Below are 24,664 nucleotides of genomic sequence, written 5' to 3' on the forward strand. Positions count from 1 at the left end.
TTGTGGGTGACTGGTCAGCGATGCTTTACGGCGGAGTTTTCAATGCATCCCTCAAGCCTAAAAGGCTGTTGAGTAAGTTTTTTCTTCTTGACTTTTATAGCAATTGTGTAACATGTATTTCCATTTCAGTGTCCCTAGGGAAGGGAATAGATAAATTTCAGAAAGCTTGAGGAATTAACAAAGTATATTAAATCTATTTCAAACCTTTCCGACTTCACAGCCACACTAGTTCCTGAATTTTCTTTTAACATTTTATATAAGAAATAGAACGCCGATAAGTGTTCCTCAGTTTACTAATGGTACAAGTTCGAACGCCGGACGACGTCTTGCCACATTTCACACGGCAAGTAGGACTTGTATCGGCATTCCTGTCCATCAACGTGTTAAATCAGTTTAATTGTGCACATTGCACTGAAGTAATTGTGCACGTGTACATTGCACAATTAATTACTTCCACGGCTGATATTGTCGCGACCCCGTTTTAGAGGGTTGCGGCTAGGGATGTTTTAGGTATCGAAGATCATTAAAACAATCAATATATATATATATATATATATATATATATATATATAAACAAAATATAAATTTATTAAAGAATTAAATACGTTAATTTAGGTAGGAGAAATGTCAAGCAGAATACCTCTTGACTAATAAAATATACTTAGAGGAAAATATATAAAATATAAACTTACTTTACTGTCATTATAGGTACTTGGAACTCAAGCTCAGCAGACGGCCTTGACTTCTTCATTCGTTCTCTCCGAGAGAGCCCCCGACTCTCTTCTCATTTACACACGTTATTCTCCCCATGTGAAGTATTTACAACAATAAGAATTAAAACAAAGTTCACCTTCAGATCTTAGTCTGACGTCAACTTGTTCTAGTTTAATTTTCATTGTGCAAATGTATGATTTATAGACATATATTTTATTTAATATACTGGGTGATTTATTTTAATGATAAATCTTAAATTCTTGCTCTTGACATTTCCCCCGGTTCTGAAAAAGCTGGTCCCTGGCGATTAAATATAAAGAAAATATATATTAAAGATATTTTTTTTTTTTTTTTTTTTTTTTTTTAATAAATAAAATGAAAATTGTGTTGTGTTATTTTATACATATAAAATAATAAAACAATACTCATAAAATAGACTAATATAGAATAATACTTCTTAGAGGCAATGTAATATAGTGATATAAAACAAGTAAGAAATAATATTTAATTGGGATTGTAACTTGGAAACATTAATTAATTCTTTCTCGTACTTTTATTTATCCTCATAACAATTCGTTTTTGCTACTTAATATGGAAACCTAAAATGTCAACAAAAGGGAAAATAGACCGTACTAGAACTGACAGAGGAAGTGAAGGAAAGAACATAGTGACAATATATCAGAAGGTAATGTAAAGGTAAAGTACTCTTTCAAAACGCATGATAATAAAAGCCTATTGCATTTATCTCCTGGGGAAAGATTGAGTGGCGATGTAGAGATGTATAAGGATAAATGACACAAAAAGCCTGTCACTTAGCATGTCCAAATGTGACTTTTCGTGAGGTTAAATTTTATTTCAGAACTAGACCCGTTGGTCTTAAAGAACTGCTCGGACGATATTTTGTTAGTTGATTTATTTGCTATTTGTATTTCAAGTAGTATCAACGTCACGTGACTATGTTGGCTTAGGATGCCCATTATTTTTTTTTTTGTTTGTTTTTTAAACATATTTCTTGTTAGATTAGATTATTTTTTTTTTTTTTTTTTTAAACAAATATTATTTATAATTTATGTTAGTAATAAAAAGAAAATAAACTGCGATAGTTTTGTCAATATGTATGTATGTTGTTTTGTTTGTAGACTGTTTATTGTATATGTTTCCATGTTGTCAATGAAAACATATGTTATTAGAACCCAGGCTTTCCCAAACAATCTTTCACCACTTAGGAGATAAGGGACATGTAATGTAGTAGGCTGGAATAAAGAAAAATGGAAAATAGGTAGTAGTTTTTTCAAAGGAAAATTTGATGAATTTCATCATATATATATATATATATATATATATATATATATATATATATATATATATATATATATATATATATGCTATATATATATATATATATATATCTCTTCATATATATATACGTATATATATATATATATACACGCCATCCTCTTTTTGCCTCGATTCAAATGGATTAGGATGTATGGAATTTTTGGATACGGATATGGAAGCAATAACCAGCCTGGAGAAAGAACTAATTTGTTTGGTTGAAGTAACAAGCCACTGAACCCATAATACCACCAGAGAATAGAAAACCAGAAAACAGTAACAAATTAAATTTTTGTTTTGGCTCGAATGAAAACAGTACACTAACGAAGAAAAGAAAAATAATTGTCCAGTATTCCGTTGATTCCAGCAATTTCAAAAGGCCATCGCCCGTTTGACATTGAAACCAAGCGCACGGACGAACGGAAGTATACAATGAATAAGAAGACAACCAGTCAAACAAAGGCAAAGGCGGTGCTGGCGTGTGCATTACTTAACTGATATGAGCTAGGGTGTAAAAAGCTTATGGAAACATGGTATTATTGAAGAACGGACCTGGCTTATAGGATGCCAGGAGACATATTTTCAATTTGCAGGTTGTTATCATGGGACCTTTGTTTGTGCAGGGATTAAAAAGGTAAAATGAAATAAAAATATATATATTTTTTTTTATTTTGATGAGTCGCAAGAAAATCTTAATTAAGCTTAATAGCACATGATTTTTTTATCGCTGGGGATGGCTCCTCTGACCAAGAGGGTTATATAGGACTTAAATATAGGTCAACCTGGGTTTACATCAAATTGGGAAAAATCATGTAAAATTTAATTCTAGTAAACCAATTTTGATGTAGATTCAAAGGAATCGTTCCTTGCATACGTTGACCTGAATATATTTCTTATAATAAACATTATTAATTAAACAATTAAAACAAGGTCGATGTAAGCGTGATGTTTCAGAGCTAGCTCGTACTAAATATCAGTGCTGGAAATACAAAAGGGAGATTTTTGAGCACGTACCCGCCGATAATTGGGACGAGCGGAAAATAAAATGAATTGTGCTGAGACGGGATGAAATTGAGTTAGTTCATTAAAGGCCGATGTGAGTCGCATTAATACGGTCAGTAATTCGCGTTATCAGTCCGTTAGTGAGTGTTGTCCTATCCTTTGGTAAGTGTTATTATTAATAAAATTTTAGTTAAATGGAAACCATAGTAAGTCTGGCTTTCCCCAAAATTGTATTATACTGTGAACTTTATATTAAATAAATGCACATTTTATTCGGTTGTTTTGATTGAGAGAGAGAACCTGGTGTAGCGACCCTAGCAAACAACCCCCAGCTAGGTCGCGACAATATACAAAAAATAACAACAATTTACACAATAATTATTATAAATAACACCTTTAAAATAAGAGTTGGTGAGGTTATTCATCAAGGTTAGAACCTTACCTTTGAACTTACCTATTTTGCCTTTATGTCCGAATCTGGATGAATTTTTAAATGAAAGCTCTGAAACATCTCTAGCGTTATTGCAACTTTTTAGAATACAAAATTTAAGAATAAAAGTGACAGACCAAAACCTTATGAAGCTGGTGTAGAAACTACCACAAAATAGAAATATGAAGTGGTGTAGAAACTACCACAAATACTTACCGTTTTCAATACACAAGACGTCAAAGGTGGAATACAAGGTTAGGATAAATATTTATCACTGTTATTAAGATAAATATCAGGTTCGGTTCCGGATCTAAGAAAATAACAATTGTAATGCACTTTCCACTAATTTGAGTACCTGGAGATTTGGCACAGAGAATACCACCCTGGCAAGTCCAGAATCGATTTTTGAATTACCGAGGCACTTTTTAAGCCAAAATGAGAGTCCCCATAATTTTATGCATTCTTCGAGTTTCCTACTTTTTCGCAAATGGCATTGGCAAAGTTTCTTGAAATGTATTCAACTCGCGTTCTCCTCAGCTGTATTTTAGGTTGTGCAACTCCACCCCTGTGGCTTGTAAAAGTAGAGAATTAGTAGAAATAAAACAAATGGAAGCAAAAAACCCCAGTTCTAGACTTTTGTTCAAGGCCAAGTGTTTGGCCATCTAGGACAGTTGGCGGAAACTCTATATTATTTAACAAAAAATTAATATTAATATGTAATAAAATTTGTCATTATTTTATCATTCTCATTCAGATCATTCAATATTTTTAATGTGTCCTGCAGTGGCTGATCCACACTGGAATTTGTTTACTCTTCCCAATTTGAACAGCATGCAGTGCTTACTTTTTCTTTTTCCTTAGTGTTGGTGAGGTGGGGCTAGTTTCCCAACCTCTCTTATGAGGACGATTTAAACAGTTACTCCTATCAATTTATTTTCTTATTAGGAAATATGTCCCGTCTTCAATTACTATGCCATCAACGTCTGTTTCACGACATGTGGGGTATTTTGTTACAATTTTGTTTGCCATTTGTTGCAAGCAACTACTGAAATTCTGTTTTTTATCGCTCTAATCTCGTCAACAATAGTGTGGCATATTCGTGATTTTTTCAGATTTATAGTTTAACTACTTCTTTCTACTTTCAAGCAAGTTTATGAGATTTGTAGGAATCTTACTCCATGGAACATCTCATTGGTCAGTATGGAATTTCAAATTATTAAAATAAAAATTCAAAATCTTTTATCACAGTTGCATTGAGGCGCTCGCTCGTAAAATCTGGTATGTAACAAAGAGACAGTTATGCAGGGGTTTTATTTAAACAAACAGATGAACAAAGAGTCGTTGAAATATCAAAGGGGCTGAGTGCCAAAATAAGTTAAGATAGTAATTTAAAGAATACACTTTTTTATTTCTTCCTATACTTCCTTCCTACACTTCTTCATTTAGAAAAATTCACAGTCCTTAACAAAGATGCAACCGGGGCATTAGAAATGATGAATAAAGCAACAAAAATACAAAATGTATTCATTTAGAATATAAAGAAATTAAAGTACCTATTTTAAAAATAAACAAAAAAACAACAGATTTAAAGATTCACTGAAAGAGTAGTAATGTTAACGTTGACTAAGACATTATCAATAATAATTGTCACGATCGCACCTATCAGTAAAACAAAAATATAAGAGCTAAAGGCTCAGAAAAGGAAACAAAATAAAATACAAAACATCAGGTTAACATGTTGACAGATCATGATCAATGACAGATAAAGAATTCTTACGGAAAGTTACACTTTACGATATAATTTTAACTTCTTAAAGGCAAAACTAATTTCAAGAAAAAAAAAAAACTTTTTTATTACCTACTACTGTATCTAAAGGGCTTTTTAGATTACACTAAATTCTTATGCATGCTTCTGCTGTGGCTGTTGTTGCGTCACGTCACAGATTAACAGGCCACGTTTGCACCACAAGGCGATGCTGCAGACCACTAGGTAGACCGGTCGTAGGAATTTATGTTATACAACTTGGAGTCAATCTACAAATGTATCAAAAACTTTTTTTCTTTTAAAATGTGTTAGGATTTTGTAAGTACGCCAAGGTCAGAAATCCTGTGACAAATTTGTGTGCCAGTTTCTTAGTTTTAACTAATATAGTGGCAAATTACTAAAATTCCTTTTCAATGAAAATTAATGGAGTTAGATAAAATAATTTAATAAAATTACCAAACTTTCTCGCGACTACGTTCGCGTTACACCTCGAATCGTTCGTGCATTGATTTAGAATTATTTTTATTTATAGAGCTAGTGAGCATATAGATGTTTTTATTTTCATCTTTTTTTGTTATTAAAGACACTAATACTCTCTTTATAGGTTACTTTTTTAGGTATAGTTTTTTTTTTATATAGTTTTTTTTTCTCTTTATAGGTGGTTCTTTGAAGGATAATTGAGGAAGATATGTTTCGTTATGATGTCACTAAATAAACCCTTGTATAAAATTTGATACTGTCTGGTTTTATAATGATGTTATAGATGTGCATTTCTATTTTAATAGACTTTCATTTCCCTATTCTACTCCCCTAGGTTATAAATTTCATAAATTCCCTTTACCTTTGTGCCAATTTTATGTGTATAATCCAGAGGTCACCAGGTTTTATATAAACTTTTACTAACTTTACCCATTTTGTTGATGAATTTCAAGAATTTCTTCTAATTCTTTTTGTAGGGTTTCATTCTTCTAGACCAAATGGTAAAGAATTTTCATACAACAAACTGTTCAGAGATAATTTTACTCTCTAAGAGGATTTTCTAAAATTGCTTTGTGTAGCTAATTCACTAATATATAAAGGTTCGTTTAAACGAACCTTTGTGCTATTATTTGTGTATCTAAAGCTGGCAGCATGAACTCACTCTAAAATATACAAAACGTAATATATAATCTAGCTGACAAACCACTGACAATGACAAATAATTTATTTCTAAATCTTTGTGTGTAAGTGTTTTTAAGGTATGTTTTAGTATTTGGTAGTTTTACACAAAGAAGCTTAAGCGCTATAAAATACTTCATAACAAAAAATCTACATCACCATTTAGAATTTGGCAATGAACGTTTTTTTTTTATTTGAATCCAACACCATATTATGCGTTTCCATTTATTTTATGAAATTTCCAATTTAAACTTGGATACGTAATACATATAAGGCATACGCAACGAGTCTTGTATGTATTTAGATCACAGTCAAAGTTGCAAAATGTGTTTTTGAATATTAGATTTGCATGTATTTCATAGAACTACTTCGGCTTAACGAAAGAGACCTACGTATGTAGTTCAGTTTTTTACTCACTGACAGGTTAGTATTAATTCGTAATGTCATTTATTGGTGAATTAGGTATATTTGATTCTTTAAACGTGTCTCGTTTACTTTCAATATGGTTAGATTTATAGACATTTCAAATAAATTTTTCTTCTTTCTTCAAGAAATCTTCTAGTTTCTGAGAGACGCTATCTGATTTTTGTTGGTTACTTAGAACTCTCTGTTTGAGTGCCATATAACACAGTTGTTTTTCCGTAATGGGAGGTTTTAAAAACATTTTTGAATTATTATTTTAAATGGTACACCCTGTACAGTATGTACCCGGATTACCCTTATAAGAGAGAAAACTTTTATTATTAATATTTTGAAAAAATGCATTCTTCAGGCCTCTTTTGCTTTTTCTAAATGGTCAATCCTGTTTATATTTTTTCCAAATTTCCATACTGCATAGAGAAAATTAAGAAAAACAGGAAAAATATAGTTACATTTTTTCTCAAAATCAAAAGGCGTTTTATGGTAATATAATTTCAAATTCATTCTTTGATAAATTGCTTTATTAGATGGTTATTATTAATTTTGGATTAATTACATTCTTTACTGTTGTTCATGTATGGTTCATATGTTGTTTAAGTCAAAGTTTAAAGTATCACACTTTTTCCGATGACTATCATCACTCTAGTCTATGTACTAGCATTGTAATTAATTAAATTTTGTAATTTAACATTTAAAAACAACAAAAAAATATTATGTTAATTAAAAATTTAAGTAAATGACAGTCTAGCAAAGAATGCAAACGAAATTATATTAGCATAGAAAAGCGTTTTGATTTTTAGGAAAATTTCCACGATATTTTCATGTTTTTCTTAGTTCTCTTAAATGGTATGGAAATTTGAGAAAGTATAAGCGATTATCCGTTTTAGAACAAGCAAAAACTTTCATGAAGACTGCATTTTTCTGAAAATGTCAATAATAAAAGCTTTTCCTCTTGTAAAGACAATCCGGGAACATACTGTAGGCAATGAAAAGCAAATGATCTAGCTAGAAAAGGAGCGAAAATTAATTAACTGACCAGAACCGTTCTGTTTTCCGACCTGTCAACGGTCTGGACACTCGAAAAGTTCCTCTGAAGTTACGACCGAGAAAACCAAAGATTTTCCCTTGATTTAAGTAAGCAATCTTCGGATTGTCACGGATTTCTAACAGGACACTGTCTCCTCAACGAACACCTCAGTACGTTGAAGCTGAGAAACAACAATGGCGAATGCAGATTCTGTGGGGGAAAATGGGGAAATACCAGAACACATTATCACTGAGTGCGCCGAGACGACGACCATTCGTGCCATGAACTTTGGTACGGCTGATGTCGAGGGTAGAGAGCTGGCCTTCTCTGTGAAGCCGCTTCAGATACTGGCTTTTGTTAGAACCCAGAGACTGTATAATGAGTTATAACTCGTTATAACTCAAGAACGAGGAACACACAATAGATCTAGATGGTGGTGATTAACTCCTCCTAAATATTTTACAACATATTGTAGGTATATGTTTGTTTATGCTTTTATTATACAGGGTTAGTCTTAAATAGGCGCAGATATTTTGAGGGTTGGTATATACCAGGAACACGGCTATGAGATTTTTTAGGCAGACATTTTTTTTAAGTTAGTCTATTTCTGTTACCTATTTGTTTCGCTATAGCAAATAACAGTTTATAGAGAATACATAAAACACTACAATTTCATATGCGAATTTATTAACAATAGATTATTAAACAATTTTCACACAATTTATTATTATTAGATTTTTTTTTTTTTTATTATGTATGTATGTATAGATTTGTTTTGAAATGAACCGTATTAAGGTTGCTTAATAGCAACTGCTAACAGCTATGCATGTTGCCGCTAAAAAATCTATCGGAATGATTTACTCGAGTAAGTAGGTAATTATCTCCTTTGATCTATTAAAATCCCCGGGCAAATTGAAGCCTATACAACCTGAAATTATACCTATAATTCTATACAAGATCGTGTGGAAAAATTGGATTTGCTCTTGATCTTAACTATAATAGAATGGTGTAAAAATAATGTGTGCAACCTGTTTCTTGGTTTGAGTGATTGAAAGTTAAATTTAAATAGTTCATATTAAAATTCCGTGTGATTAAAACGGTTTATGATTAAGTAGTCTGCTTATACATTATAATCTGTTTAAATATTTTTTTTTTAATTCGAAGGCCAGGTTACATATAAAATAAGTATTTTTTTTTATTTGTATACTATTTTATTTACAATAACATAATTAGTGAATAAGTAAGTACAATATTTTATTTTAAAATGAATGATGATGGAATTAACCTTCTTCAAAACCAGTAACAAAAGTACAACTTTTTTCACCAAATACTATTGCGGTAGACTCTTGCTGTTGGAACTTACTGCATTTCAGCTGTGCATTAAGTAAGAACATAAATCTTTGCAGTCTAGAAGGCAATGAAGATTTTCGGCACTTATTTTCCATATTAGTGTCAGCCAACATTAACAGAATTATTCGTTATGTTATTTTAAATAATTTTCATACACAGGGTGGTCCGAACTGTACCCCTGACACTTCAGCAGCATATTCTCAGATAAAAATAAGTAAAAGTCGTATAAATGTATGTCCTAAAATGCGTAATTTCAGAGATACAGGGTGTAGAAGTTTCATTTTTATTTCGATTTTCTTCAAATAATTTCTGAAGTTACGTCAATATTTAAATGAAAATTGGTATCTGGGAGTTTTTGAAATGAGAAAATTGATTTTAATGTCAATATGATTCCTATTTGTAGAGGGTGCCACCTACATATGTTTTTTTAACTGTTTCGAATAGTAATAACTTTTTGTCAGTACCTTGCTAAAACTACTGAGTGAAAAATAAACATTTCCGTGATTTTTAACGTAAAAATGTCACTTAAATGAAATAGTCAACACACGACGTCATTGTTACGTACCATATTTATAGATAGTCATTTGACCGATATGATAAATTTCGGACCATTTTGTTTTTTTAAATTAATCATAAATTTTTCTTCGAAAAAAAATGATGATAAAAACAAGTTTCTGTTGAACTTTTGGCACAAAAACATTTTTAAATTTATAGATTGGGTCTATCAACTATGAAGTCCACATATGTTTAATTTATGTCATGACAGGTATTGATATTTTCGATTCCAAATATCTCGAGAACCATTACTTGGTTAGCGAGTTTTAGCAAGAGACCTTTCACGTAAAAAACGTCGTAAATGTATACTACCAGTAATTTTATATTATGCAGGAACGAACGAAAAGTTATTACTCTTCTGCAAAACAATTAAAAATGTAGTGGCGCCTCTAACAAGTAGAGTCGTATTTGACATCAAAATCAGCCTCTCATGTCAAAAAACCCACACCAATTTTTATTCAAACATTGACGTTACTTTTTGGAAAAAAATCGCAATAAAAATAAAACTTCTACACCCCTGTATTTCTAGATTTTTGTGGGGAAGTTCCATTAGGTTGAGGCCGAAAATGCGTTAGAAAGTATAAATATTCTGCACTTTTTTCCAGCGATAAAAATGGTTCCATTAGTAAAAAATGTTATGCAGTTAAGAAAAAAATAGTCTAGCTAATCTGTGAGAATGGGTAATACATCGGGTAGGTAAAAAATCGGTTAAAAAATTATTAAACTACTGCTCTTATTTTTGCAGTTTTAAAATTTTTTTTTTTAATGTTTTTATATTATACTTACAGCTGCAAATATAGCCTTAGTTGTGGAAACTCCTGAATTATTCGAATCTGTTTTTTTTTCGATCACACTCAGACTATAGGTTTTCTATTTTAGGGGGACTTAAATACATTAAGCTGACTTTTTAATGAATGTTCAATTGATATGAAAACCAAAGTTCATGGTAATATTTGTTGTGAAATTTGCAGTTCACAGATAGATATAGTATTATATTAATGTGTTCGCCACTGTAGGTGTAATTGGCTCAAAAAAAATTAAAAAAATCGTCTTAAAATCCAAGTTTTCATATAAACTTAATGAGTTAGAAAACTATCGCACATTGAATAATTATAAGAAATACCATAGCATGTCTTATATTAATGATCATGTCACAAGTCTTTCAAATTATATACTTGAACATAAAAAATGTTGCGACACTTGTAATAAGACATTCTTTTCATGAAATTAAGTAAATTATATATGTTTTAATGTGAATATTTTTTTTCGTATTTTACCTTAAGTGTATAATTTTCATGCTTAATAAACACATTTCATGGTGGCACATAAGTATATTTTTAGTTTACACTAATATCTACTAGTCGTTATAAGCCTCCATTAACTTAGCCTCCCGTACTTTACGATAATGATGTGATATATTGTTCTATTCAGAGTAGCTCATTACTGGCGTGCCGCTTCAGCCCCTGCTGAAAGTTCATTTTTTAACATATACTTTGTGCGCACTAAAAATACACTCTAAAAGCAGCATGTCAAATCTTTGGCAGACCGATCGGAGAGATTATGCTTTATTATAGACCGACAAAATCGATTTTTGATTTTTGATAAATTTCATGTTTGCCCAGGTGCTGAAATTTAACTGACAGATTACAGATGATCTTTTTGACATTGGGGCATGTGAATATCCAATTTTTGCCCAAGTATTTTTTTTTCATCTCAAAAAGGTTAATGTACGGTGTTAGTGGCAGAGTATTTTATTTAATTGTAAAACCAAGCAAAATTTACGGAAAATTTGAGTATGTGTAAAAAAAATGGAAGCACCATTTGTAAATATAGTCATTGCTCAACTTCCGGTATTTCCAAAAGTGCTGCCATATTGAACATATTTTTTAATCGATATCTCGATAGATCTCGTTGTGAAACAATGATCTGCAAAAAATCTAGATATTATAGTTCTGTAGAAACTGCACGCACGTTCAGACTGGGATTACACCCCATCCTTTCTCCTAAATGAGGTTGGCGATTAATATGGTATATGACTATCTGTCCAGAGCTTGGTGAATAAGAGTGTTTCCGTCGGTGTCCAATCTCTTATGTTACGTAGCCATGATTTCTTTTTTTCTCCCTATAGCATGTTTTCTTCTACCTGATTTTTCCTTTTATTATGAGCTGTATTTTCTCATATTCTGAGTGCCGCATGTCCGGGTGATATGTGTCTTTTATTTTAATCGTGCCTATTAGGTGTCCACGAGTTTTCATTCTGTATAAAACTTCACAATTTGTTTTTCTCGAGGTCCAACTTATCCTCAGCATCCGCCGATACATCCACATTTCAAACGCATTAAAGGTTTTGATGTCTTTTTGTTTTAGCTTAGGGGTTAGTTGTAAAGGGGTAAATAACATTTACTGTCCTTAGCTCCTCGGCAGCGGCCTCTATACAAGAACGTCCTCATGTTGAGGAAACCAGCTCTAGCTATTTCAATCCTTCTTCTGATTTCCTTAGAGTGGTATAGCTGGCTGTTTAATTCCCCGCCCAAGTAAATATATCTCTGCGTGGTTTATCATTATTATTATTATTTTATTTTATTAACCGAAGCCGTTTATCATTATGTCGGTGTTTTCATTGTCTTGCTGATGTCTGTCGAAAGTTATAGTTTTTGTCTTGACGATTTTAATCTCTAGACTCATCTTGATACTTTCTTCTGTCAGTTTGGCCATTAGGGTTTGCAGCTGGTCTTCAGATGCTGCTAATACCATGGCGCGTTTTATGTATCTATATATTTTTTATAATTTTCCCATTTATTTTAGCCCCTTCTGGACAATTTTGAAGATATTTTCGGATTATATACTCGGCATAAACGTTAAACAGTAATGGTGACAATATGCATCCCCGTTTAACACCTCTTTTTATGTCTACGTATCTTGTATTTTCTTTTTCTGTTCTGACACATCCTTTGTGATTCACTGAAATCACAAAGATTGTAATTGAACTCACATTGACTGAAAGCATATACTGATGTGTTCCTTATAATGATAATATCTCTCTCATCCAAGCCTACCTCAGTGAGAACTCAGTAATTTTTCGTGCTGTATTCGATCGAAGGCTTTTTGTAGTCAACGTAACATACAAACAGCTTTCTTTGGACTTCCATATACCTCTCTGCGATTAATGTTAAACTCAGGGCGGCTTCTCTTATTCCAGTCCACCTTCTAAAACTGTATTGTGATCTAGTAAGAAAATTATTACATTTGCTGTATGCTCTATTGAATATTATTCGCATAAAGATTTTCGCTGCGTGGCTCATCAGACATGTTGTTCTGTGGTCTTCGCATTTCTTCGCTTTATTCTTTTTGGGTAAGACTATGAAGGTAGATGTTATCCAGTCTTCGGGGATTGTTCCGGTTTCATATATACTTTATTGAAAAATTGGGTAAGTATTTTGATGGCATTATCGCTTATGTATAAGTAATGAATAATGAGTGTGAATAAGTAGACGATTGTAACATTGTTTCAGTTCAGTTTTTTTATAATATTATTTAGTAATGTATGTTAAATAAAGTGGTAAATTTTAAATAAATAATGCCTATAAGTACCTAAGTGAACTACCGAAGAACCTGCAGTAAGACAAGAAGATTTATGATTGTTTATATGCGTAGTGTGTTGGGTAAATAACATAATTTATTGATAGTCAAGTATTACGTTATTTTTAATATGTATTTTAAAGCATTTTAATAAATCGTATAAAATATGTGTGTAGGTACTGGTAAATAATAAAATACAATTTATTAGCTTCTAGATAAATAGGATTAAATTAATCCAAACCAATTTAGATATTTTTTCCATTCACATATTAATCAAATTAAGTGCGATTATTATTTAAACAAGTACCAGTTTAGAACCAACCGTAAACTGGTACTATTTTGTACCAATTTTAGTTTTGTTACAAATACAGGGCGAGCCTTAAATATGATTTAACACTCTAGTAGATAGATAAAAGAAACATATTTTTTCTTCACCATTTTAGTCCAAAATAACCGAGTTATTTTAATTTGAAATTAAAGAAATAAAATATTTTTTGTCTGTTTTGAGAAAGACTGGGTATTTTCTGGGTTTCCTTATTTGTAAATTTAATCTACTACCTATGTTAAGTTATACTATCAAGATATTATGTTTTTTTTAACAAAATTTAAAAAATCCAAAAAAAAAAAAGTTTTTTCAAAAAAATATTCAACAAAAATACCTTTAAGTAGAAAACCCCATAGACGTGTTTGGGATCAAATAGAATTCTATTTAAGACTCACCCTGTATAGCATAGATGACAGGCTGTCCCAAATTCGAGCTTTATCATTGAGGTCTTGAAAACAAAAGGAGATAAAAAATAAGCTCAATGGAGGCAAAGTTGCGAAGATTTTTGGCAAAATTTGAATAGATTTTTGATCGGATCTTACAAGGGAACAAATTAATGAAATTTCAAATAACTGCGATACTTACATCATCGGTTTTTTGGACCTTAAAGCTCTTAAAATCTCTAATAAAGTAAAGATACGCTGATATCACCATCTTGTTGAATAAAAAAGCAGTTGTTATTATAATATATATAAAAAAATTTCAAATGAAATCCTTATTTATTCGTTTTCAAAATATATTTGAGTAGGTATTCAAGGCTTTTAAACTTTGAAGGTTGCATTTTTCTCAACACTCTCAAATTTTTTTACTTTACCCTATTATTAACCAAGCTCGTATCTCTTCTAGTTCCCGAAGTCTCAATGAACGGTTGGGTTTACCACTAATTCTGCACTTATATCCTAAGTAACGACTAGATACAGGGTGGCCTCATTAGTGTGAGGAAGTCCAATATCGTCGTAGTTGTCGAAGATATTTACGAAAGAAAGTTTTATACAGATGTTACATAGTTTATAAAGGGGAATATACTAAAAAGAGTTTTATGGTATACAGGTTGTATATATTGGCCTGATATCCCTATATATCCACCTAGGTGTGTTAGAAAAACCCGTTTTTATATTACAAAATATTGATAAGAGATCGTTACAAAAGAAACAAACAAAATAGAACAGTAGAATTATATTTAAAAACTTATTTGTACAATACTGAATATCAAAAATGTATTGTTTGTAATCTATATGTAAAATATATATATATTATACATACCCCTCGTAGTATGATCAACAAATCTAATTAAAAAATATATTTCAAAATGGCTATTAAATTAATTACTAACTTAGTAACCTTTGTCGTCAAAGAAATTCTAAACTTAAGTTAACAATTTACAAAGAAGAATTATATAGAAATGATGATGTCGCTTAAGCTATTTTTTACGTTTAAATTTTATTCTTTTAGAAACTATTTACTGATTCAATTAATTTAACTAAATATAAGGAGTATATACCAAACAAATGTTTGACTGACAAATGGACTACTCACTGTTACTTTGGTTATACTTCAAAAAAATAAATAAAATTGTTAAAATTTGGTTAAAATATCTGAAATATTTCTTTTAGGTGGCTGAAAATTAATTTATCCTCGGCCACCTCGTAGATAATAGAATTTATAAACAAATAGATAAGTTGAAGAGAAAAAATTGGATTTGGCAAAGATTTGGCAAAGACAATGAGACTTGAGGCTTGGTATCAAAGTAAATTGAAATTTCATCTAAATAAATAAATAAAAAATCCTATGCCATGACGATTTTATCTGTTACATTGTTGATGGTAACAAGCAAGAAATATATGTATTAGAAATTTTTAATATTATACCTAAGGTCCCAAAAGTGGCCAAACCTCCATAAATTTTGTATTTTTAATAAAAAAAAAAACGGATTTGGTATGTTAGTATATGACGTAAGTTAGAATTAATTGACGTATTCAGTTGTTTTTGATCACTCCTTGCTCTTACCGGAAATGACTACAACTTTTGATTTTTAAATGGCACCTTTGGTATATTTCTACTTTATTCTATAGAAAAAAAAATGACAGTCTGAATAGAATGACATATTATATGTCAACTTTGACCTATTTCCTTAAAAGAAATCGTATTTAAATTTCAATATAGAGTGGGAAATAATCATGAGCCTTTTGGAAAATAGAATTGATCGTCCAATGTTTTTTCATGTCTTGTCCTGGCCGGTTAAAAGATGCTGAAGTCTTATTTTTAATAATATCTCACTTTTTTCAAATAAACAAGGGTGGCTCATTAGAGCTAGTAGATGAACTCGCATGTTACAATTTCATATAAACCATATGAAAATGTTGGAAAAGTTGACATATAAAATGTCATTCTATTCAGAGTGTCATTTTCTATCGAATAAAGTAGAAATATACCGAGGGTGCCATTTAAAAATCAAAAGTTATAGTCATTTCCGGTGACTGAGAAGTGACCAAAAACAATTGAATACGTCAAATCAATCCTAATTTATGTCATATACTAGTACCTTACCAAATCTTCTTTTTATCTGAAAATAAAAAAGTTGAGGGGTGAGCCACTTTGAGATACAGCCGGTACAACCTCAAAAAAAAAATAAAGTATCTACAATATAGGCAAAAACACTTTTTTTTTTAATATCAAGATTAAACCAAACCAACCAACTAAAAATTTGAATGAAGGTGAGTCTTAAATGAATTGGGTAAATATTTTAGGGTAGTATATTTGGACCCCAGAACCCCACTCTCGTGTTTTTTTATGATTTTTTTAATTTGGAAATTTTTTGAAAATATTTTTGGAAGTTTTTGATTTTTAAATTAACAAAAACATATTTTTTTGATAATATGGCAACATAGGTAGTAGATTAAATTTACAAGAAAGAACCCAGAAAGATTCAGTGGTTCTCAAAATTTAAGCAACTAATTTTTTTTGAAACCTTCAAAGTAAAATAACTTGATTATTTTGGACTTATTTGAAAAAACGGTAAAGAGCAAATATGTTTATTTAATCGAGATCTACCAGCCCTGGAAATATTTACACTATTTAAGACTCACCCTGTGTCGTGCTGAATAAATCTTTTTCAATGATTACTAATAATATATACCTCAACAAAACAAAAAAGTTTAAAAGTTTTACAAAGAAATAAATCACTACTAGAGAAATGCTCAAAATTCTAAGCTCTAAACGAAGCGAAACCAACTAAAAATTTTACTAGATGGAAACTGATAAACATAATAGAGAACTAAAAGAATATATTTCTTTAATAAAATATTATGAGACATAAAACACTACTAGAGAATTAAACGCGCAAAATTCCAAGTTCTACCAAGTCCAAATCGACCGTCTAACACCTCACTATCAACGTTCCAAACTGTTTCTATTTCGACCACCTCGCCGATAACAGAATCCATGAAATGGAACGAATGGAACTAGAAGAGAAAAAAATTGGAGTAGGCGAAGAGTACCCGAGGCTGGTGAACTAGCGGCGATCGGCGGCGAATGGCAGCGCGAACCCGTTTTTTGTCGATCGCATACGTATAGCATGATCGTGTGCAACCCATTTTTTTCCTTCTACCTCTACAACGCCGTAGCGGTAGGCTATGGTTTCCGAAACCGAATCTGCATCCCCCAGAACGCGGAAAGTTTTGTATATAAGCTGCCCGGCCACCTCACCAAAGCATCACTTCTTGCAGTTTGGTCGGTTCATCCACTAGTATTAAACAATTCGAATAATCGCCATGAAAGTCTTGGTGAGTTGAGTCTCTTAATATCCGTATTGTTGTTTTACATATAAATTCTCTAAATTTGTGCGAACTTTAACTTTCTTTCAATCGTAGTTTTTATCTAATATTGTGAACGAATTTTGTGACTTTGTTGTGGTTTATCAGAGTGTCCTTTGTTAAATTTTTTTACTATCATATTTCATATTTTTAGATTTCCTATTGTTAATTTAATAACATATTTAATCATATGTTTTAAATACTCATCTTATATCAACGCTTCTTTAAACCCTTAGTACTAGATTTTCTCTATGGAACATTTTCCGGTAGTTAGTATGATTATTCCAATCTTTGAAGTGATTATTCTTAATACTTTTCAGTTCATATCTACTTAGTGTGCTCTATTGTATTCAATATTTAATTATTTATATCTAAAGATTTAATGATAGATATACATGCAAACAAATACATTTCAATAAGGTATAGCATACATCATACAGATTTTAACTTCAAAAATATTAACTTTTAAAACAAAAAAAATTTAAATACATTAACTTCAATCTGTGTATTGTACTCTAATATTGAAAACTCATCTATTATGTATATTCTGGAATATGCTATTATTAACACTCTAAGGACTCTAAATTCTAACTCCATCCTAGATTTGAGATATTTCTGTGATACTTTTTACAGTAAATACAAATATTAATGATATCGAGGTTACATTATTTGAAATTAACTATTTATTTATGAAAAATCTTATAAAGGGTTTTAATTTTTTGTTTGAGAAAACATCACAAGTAGTTTTGAAATTATTAGTTAACCATTATTACACAACTTAAAATTTACTTCAATATTATTATAAAGAAAGAATGAAATTTATATTTTAGGCTTTTATATTTTTTATAAGTGCTTTATTATTCAGCTATCAACTGTCAAGATATTCAATTTGACAATAATATATACTCCGTTTATGAACCCAACTATACGTAATAAATCTACAAGGCATTACAGTAAAAAGTATTTTAAAGTACAAAATAGAGAAAGTTTTTGGATAAAATACCCCTAATTTTGAAAATGTTTTTTGTTACAGGCCGTCGCTATCTTAGCTACTGTAGCTACCCTCAGCTCCGCCTACCCCGGCTACTACGGTGGTGGTGGTGGAGGTGGATACGGTAAGAACAACCTTAAGAATCCCTTAAATCCTTAACAAAATACAACTAATTTAAATCTCCAACTTTTTTCTATCTCAGTATCATCTCAAAAGCATTTAATAAAAATCATCTTCACACTACTTAAATTACCAGAGTATATGTCAATTTTCTTCAAAAATCTATAATTTCAAAATGGAACTAGCTGTTTGAATATTAAGAAGAATGTTCATTACGTTAAGTTAAATCTACCTTATACTAGTTATCGTTGGAAAGAGAAATCAATTTGATCTTATTGTAAGCAATCAAATACAAAATCGTATCAGTTTCAATCAATTTCTCTTTGCTTGTCTACATGCCAAATTGACCGTAATTGCATATCAAGTGAATATATTTGTTTAGAATCATTTTAACGCTCAGGTTATCAGTCACCTGTGTCGATAAAAAACGACATAACTCTCTTCCCTGTCTTAAGCTAAATCAAATAACTACGAGTATATAGTAAAGTGAAACGTGTAGAAAACGGTAGTGTTCTCTGTTTTTTTTTGGTTCTTTATGTATACGATAATTGCATTTTTCATTTTATAGCTATACATTCTTATGCAAACATAAGGCTCTTTATAACATACGCTGTCGTTTCGCAATGCTCCCGTACAGTTTCTGTTCTACTTACTCTCTTAATAGTCATTCCTTAGGTCGATTTTGTCAACACAGTAAAACAACTTTCATATATTCTGTATTATTATTCTGCGTTATTAGATTCAAACGAAAATTTTGCAACCAGTCAATTAATTTAGTTTGAAAGAAGTATTTTTTTCTGTACTAAATTATCTGACTGGAAATCAAGTTAAAATGCTGGTTGTGTTATCCATTTCTTAATAAATTGTATTATTTCTAATTGATATTTTAATAAGATAATAATTAAGTTTCTTTTTGATGCAAAATTATCTTTAAGTAACTTAATGAATATTAAAAGAATTAAATCTACTTCTGCAAACACCTTTGTAATTAACTGCAGATCACTTTATAGTATATTCGAATATTATGCATATTTAATTAATATACTCGACTTTGTTAGTTCAGTGATTAAGAACCTTAACACGCCACGAACTATGATTTCTGTGGATTCTAATGATTATTGTCCTTTATTTTCAGAAGGTGGATGTGAACATGGAGGAGCCGGTGGTGCCGGATGTGGTGGAGGTGGTGGTGGATTCGGAGGTGGATTGGGAGGTGGATTCGCCGGAGGTAGTGTAGGAGGTGGTTTCTACGGAAGTGAAGCCGCTGGCCCAACCTACGTTCAAGTGAGTATACACTTCTTACACCCATCATCACATTCAATCCTTATTATTCTCTTAGATTCTTATTCTTATACTTCATCAGATCTATCTTGCTCCTCTGAACTTCCTGGTTAAATTCTCCCTTTTTACAAAGTTTAATAACTTGGAGACAGAACGTGTCATCATTTTGCACATTTGTCATACTGTGTTCCTCTGATTAGGTAATAGAAAATCCACATGGCTTAGTGTGCTAATTCATTCACCTAATGTGCCTATTGAGCTTGTAAAGCTCTGTTAAGAGACCTTTTTTAAACCCTTAAATTTTACACCCTACAAATTTGGTAGTTTTTCTGCCTTTGCTATTTGGTCTTATGGCCAGCCGTTGTTCTGATGAATTTTTCCACAGTTATTTCACAAATTTTGCCATTATTTCACCATTCTATCTGTCATTTCGGGTTTCATTCAACTTTTTTATATCTGCTACGGAATCAAGTGCTCTTAAGGCTCTATGAAAATGACAACTGGACGGTGTTCTCTCCTGCCTTATTAGTTTTTCTACATAATATCCCGTCATTTACGACTTCATTCTAGCTCTTATGGTTTCTGATTGAGCCATTTATAAACCAAATTATATCGGCTAAAACGATCCTGTTTGCTTGAATAAGGAAGTTTTCTCTGTGCTAAAAATATATTCTTATACAGCAACATAATATTTTTTTAAGTACTAAATTGAAAAATAATTATTTAAAGAATAATAATTATTTCATATGTCAATTGTTTGAGTCACGATACAGTTTACTAAGTTTGTTAACCTTATCTGGTTAGATAATGGTAGAAATGTTCTCAGAGAAGTAATTGTTTTCAGTGTGCGTGCTTTCAGGTTAATTTAAATCGACATGTGCGATTTAATTAAATACCTATTTAAATTACACAACACATCATTGTCGATGTTGTAATGTTAATTATTTACCATTTATTTAATTTAAATACTCATTATCTCACTTGATTTAAGTTAAATAGTTGTACCTTAAAACTTATCTAATTTAAATACTTTAAAAATTTAATAGATCTTTAAATTTATCACGATGTGCTATTAACTACTGTAAGATGTTATCTAAGAATATATTTGAAATTATATTAAATTGTATTTAAACTTGCAAGCTTCCTTCTTTAAGCTTAATCTTCAATGAAAGGGTCGTTTCTTTCACTTCGCCACACTGATTTTTTTTGTTTCTGCAATACGACAATCTGTGTTTCTTTAGGGACCTGCTGCCGGTGGCAAGACCCTCATCGGACCCGCTGAAGGACCAAACAACGTACAAGGTGCCTCCAACGGCCCCACCAACCTCGTAGGACCCCAACAAGGACCCGCCAGCATCGTAGGACCATCCCAAGGTACGATAGAAATCGCCGTATCTCCCCTACTCACCGGTCTAACGATTATCCAATAAAATAACACTTTACATTTTGAAATATTCAATCACACAGACACGTGTTCGTAAAAACTTTCTTCGAGCATTACACTTTTATAGGATTTTACCATAAAAAGCTCGCGTAATTGGCTGCGACTAATCGAATATGGATCAAAAGAATTCAACAACCACTTTCGATACTGATTTGGCTTTTTACGGTAGAATAATCGGTGTTCGTTTCTCCGTATTCGGTTGTCTCGTTTCAAAACAGGCATATTTTAACTTATAAGTCTTGAACTTGTAGACTTTACGTTTCCGTATCTTCTTCTAACAAACACTATGTAACATTTTCTTTAGTAGCGTTAAAAAATCTAATAGCTTGTAAATAAGAAGCACTAGATGAACATTCTCGGGAAACTATAATATCATTAATATGGTTAATTCCATAATTGAAATGAAAATTAACTATCTGAACTTGATACTAAAATATTATAATCTTCAACGTTTCCAATTCTAAAAGGTCTGAAATATACATAGAATTCACTAAGATGGAATTAGCCATGTTTAATACAACAATAAGCATGCTATAAGCTATTCATACTTTTCTTTTTTTCAATATATATGGTAAATTTCATCACCGAAATTGCATTTCTGTCCTGAAAGATAATATAAGCAACTGAATTAGATGTTTACATGGTTCTTATTAATTCTTCAATTATTCTAGTCTTTACTTTATCCAATTAATAGACACTGGTCTGGTAATGCATAATAATTCATATTACTCATAGACGATAAAGCAAACTACAGCAAATCAAACTACTGCTTCGACCCTACTAAAATGAAATTATCCATATATAATACTATACTAAGCATGTTACTAGCTATTGATTAAGCCTCTCTGGAAACACTGAATACGTGACTTGTATATAATCTGTGGATTATGAGCTATCTTAGCTATATCTTAGCTATAGAATGGTAGGTACACACGACTTGATGCCTTTGTAACGAATTTATTTGATTGTTTCCTCCAAAGGAACCGCTAGCGTAATTGGACCCACCAACGGAGGTGCTCATCTCGTTGGAGCTGCCCAAGCCCCCATCACTTATTCTGAAGGTGTCGCCGCCCAAACTGGACTCGCTGGAGGCGCCGGTGGATTCGGAGGTGGTTTTGGAGGTAGTTCTCCACCTTCTGGATTTATCACTTGAGGGATTTAGCACTTGTAACCGAGAATTCACGAAATAAGTCCATATTTTATAAATATCGATTTATTTGATACGATATCTTCCAAATTATACATGTTCAGTATTAGAATTCGCGTCAAACTCTTCTGAAATCTGGCAAATACTCATCTTGACTACCCTCAGTTATAAATCTTATATTAATCTTTCTTAATTTCATTGAAAACCAACAACCTTCTTTAGGTGGATTCGGAGGTGGACACGGAGGTGCCGGTGGTGGATACGGAGGTGGATACGGAGGTAAAAATACTAGGTTAGTTCGAGAGTTTTTCTTTTTTTATTGGTGTGGGAGACGACAACACTGAACAGTACACCTCAAAAACCAAGTTGTTGTGCTCGACTCAAAATCAACACGTATCTCGTCAAAACTGTCAAATCAATCAATCACACCACACCAACTCAAAACATCTCGGTCGAACATGTAGTATATACACCGAAACCAAACGAATACAAACACAAGCTTTAAAACGGAACAAGGGTGTGAATATGTGTTTGTTTCAGATTCAAAAGGAGGATCAGCAGGTTCCATAACCCACGACGGCGGAGTTCTTAGAGGACCAAAACCGTACCAGTAGTAATCAAAGGTTCTTCCGGTAAAATCGTAGCTGATGGCCTTTATGGACTCCCCGATGACGGTCATGGATATTATTAAATTAAACCGACCATAGGCAAAAACCAATCTTTCAGTATTACGACTTCTTACTCTTTAATTATTTTGTTAAATCTTTCTTATTGTGTAAACTTATTACCTAAGACCATCACGATTTTCATTTTCATTCTTCATTTCGCTCTCGCTGGATACCGGCACCGTTTTGTAGGCCCTAACCGTCTCAGTTTAGGGCAGTTCAAAACGGGCACGTCCTCGAGAGCAGGTCATTAAGTTTACTGTGATTTCTCATGTACGAGCTTGGTGTTATCTACGTTATTTAATATGTATAGTTTTTTTATGTTTTTATATACTGTACAAATGTATATGCGTTAATAAATGATTCTTTTTAAAAAAGACTTTCGACTTTTCTTTATCTAAAATCCATTTGTTATCCATTAGAAATATAAGTGTTGAGTGTATTCATGTGTATAGAAATATAACAAGGTATTAGAAATATATTAACAACTAAATAGTTACCTATAACTACTTCGATCTGCAATGCATTGATGAATCAATCTATTCAAGCACAATTTGGTCTAAGAATCAAATTTCATCTTTTTATTTCTATATTATTTATATCTAACAATATAAAGTGCAACTTAATACTAATGTAAGTCCAACAAAATATCTGGATATTTCACTTTAACTGAAACAAAAAATTCTTAAACTTATTTTTTCTAAAGAATTTTAAACGTTAGAAATCAATAGAAAGCAGCTTTTTATTGGTTCTTTACTTGTGAACAACTTTTCTTCAACAGAAATTCTTAACATTTCAAACAAAAATTTTTTTATTAGGATTAGTCTTCTGCTGGACTCTCGAATCTAACAGTTCAATTTTACAACAATTTAGAATTATTTCTTAATTTATTTTAATATTCAAGTAAAGACACTGCTACAAACGTTAAAAATAATTGTAATTGTTGTTGGTCTAATTTTTTATAAAACTTTGTAGAGAATATTGTTAATTTTTAATAATATATTATTTTATATATTAAAAATCCAGAAAAATCGTTATCATTCGGAATTTGTGTAATCTTTGTGAGAATATCTATGTGGTTTAATATTCAACAGGAAAAAAGGAATACTATTATTATAACACACCAAATATATTTTTATAAAAGACTATTCTAATATTCAGTCTTTATAGTTTGTCTAGTCCTATTAGTGTTAGGCTAGAAAATATTATAAGTCTGAATATTTCTCTGTTAAAAATAGGGTATTATAAACCATAAGAGACTACAAATATAAGAAATAATGAAAGATTTGTTATGCTATGTGCAACTTAACATAGGTAAGGAATAAAAACCAGATTTTTTTGCTATTTCTATGTAAGTATCGATCACGTCTTTGAAACTACTGGTTACGATTGCAGAAAATAAACATTTTAGACACACTGTATTTGTATAGCGAACGAGGAAATGTGCTGAGCGTTTATTGGAAAATGGAAAGTTATAGCGTTATTGGATTAGAAAGGGTAACGTACCATTTTTCTGTCGTCTCTCAGTGGTACTTTGATCGAAT

General features: G+C 31.3%; 1 protein-coding gene across 2 annotated transcripts; it reads left to right on the top strand.

Moving 5' to 3' along the window:
• Nucleotides 1-17,309: 17,309 nt before the first annotated feature.
• LOC115878297 (glycine-rich cell wall structural protein-like) lies at nt 17,310-23,499 on the top strand. 2 transcript variants are annotated; one of them, XM_030894760.1, is made up of 7 exons: nt 17,310-17,442; nt 18,506-18,587; nt 19,719-19,867; nt 21,106-21,238; nt 22,289-22,429; nt 22,678-22,747; nt 22,996-23,499. In XM_030894760.1, the coding sequence occupies exons 1-7, from the start codon at nt 17,431-17,433 to the stop codon at nt 23,045-23,047; spliced, it is 639 nt and encodes a 212-aa protein (XP_030750620.1). In that variant the 5' UTR covers nt 17,310-17,430; the 3' UTR covers nt 23,048-23,499. The 2 variants fall into 2 exon arrangements, with proteins under 2 accessions (XP_030750620.1, XP_030750614.1); XM_030894754.1 differs by having other exon boundaries at nt 22,678-22,734.
• The last annotated feature ends 1,165 nt before the right edge of the window (nt 23,500-24,664 follow it).

This window comes from Sitophilus oryzae, unplaced genomic scaffold (assembly GCF_002938485.1).
Source record: "Sitophilus oryzae breed Bouriz unplaced genomic scaffold, Soryzae_2.0 scaffold_1062_pilon_pilon, whole genome shotgun sequence".
Lineage (NCBI taxonomy): Eukaryota > Metazoa > Arthropoda > Insecta > Coleoptera > Curculionidae > Sitophilus > Sitophilus oryzae.

Bases quoted from the DNA above. Each gene is read 5' to 3' on its own strand.
- LOC115878297 (XM_030894754.1), top strand. The intron at 18,588-19,718 runs GTAAGAACAACC...CTTTATTTTCAG, and splicing joins TGGTGGTGGAGGTGGATACG to AAGGTGGATGTGAACATGGA. The intron at 21,239-22,288 runs GTACGATAGAAA...TTTCCTCCAAAG, and splicing joins CATCGTAGGACCATCCCAAG to GAACCGCTAGCGTAATTGGA.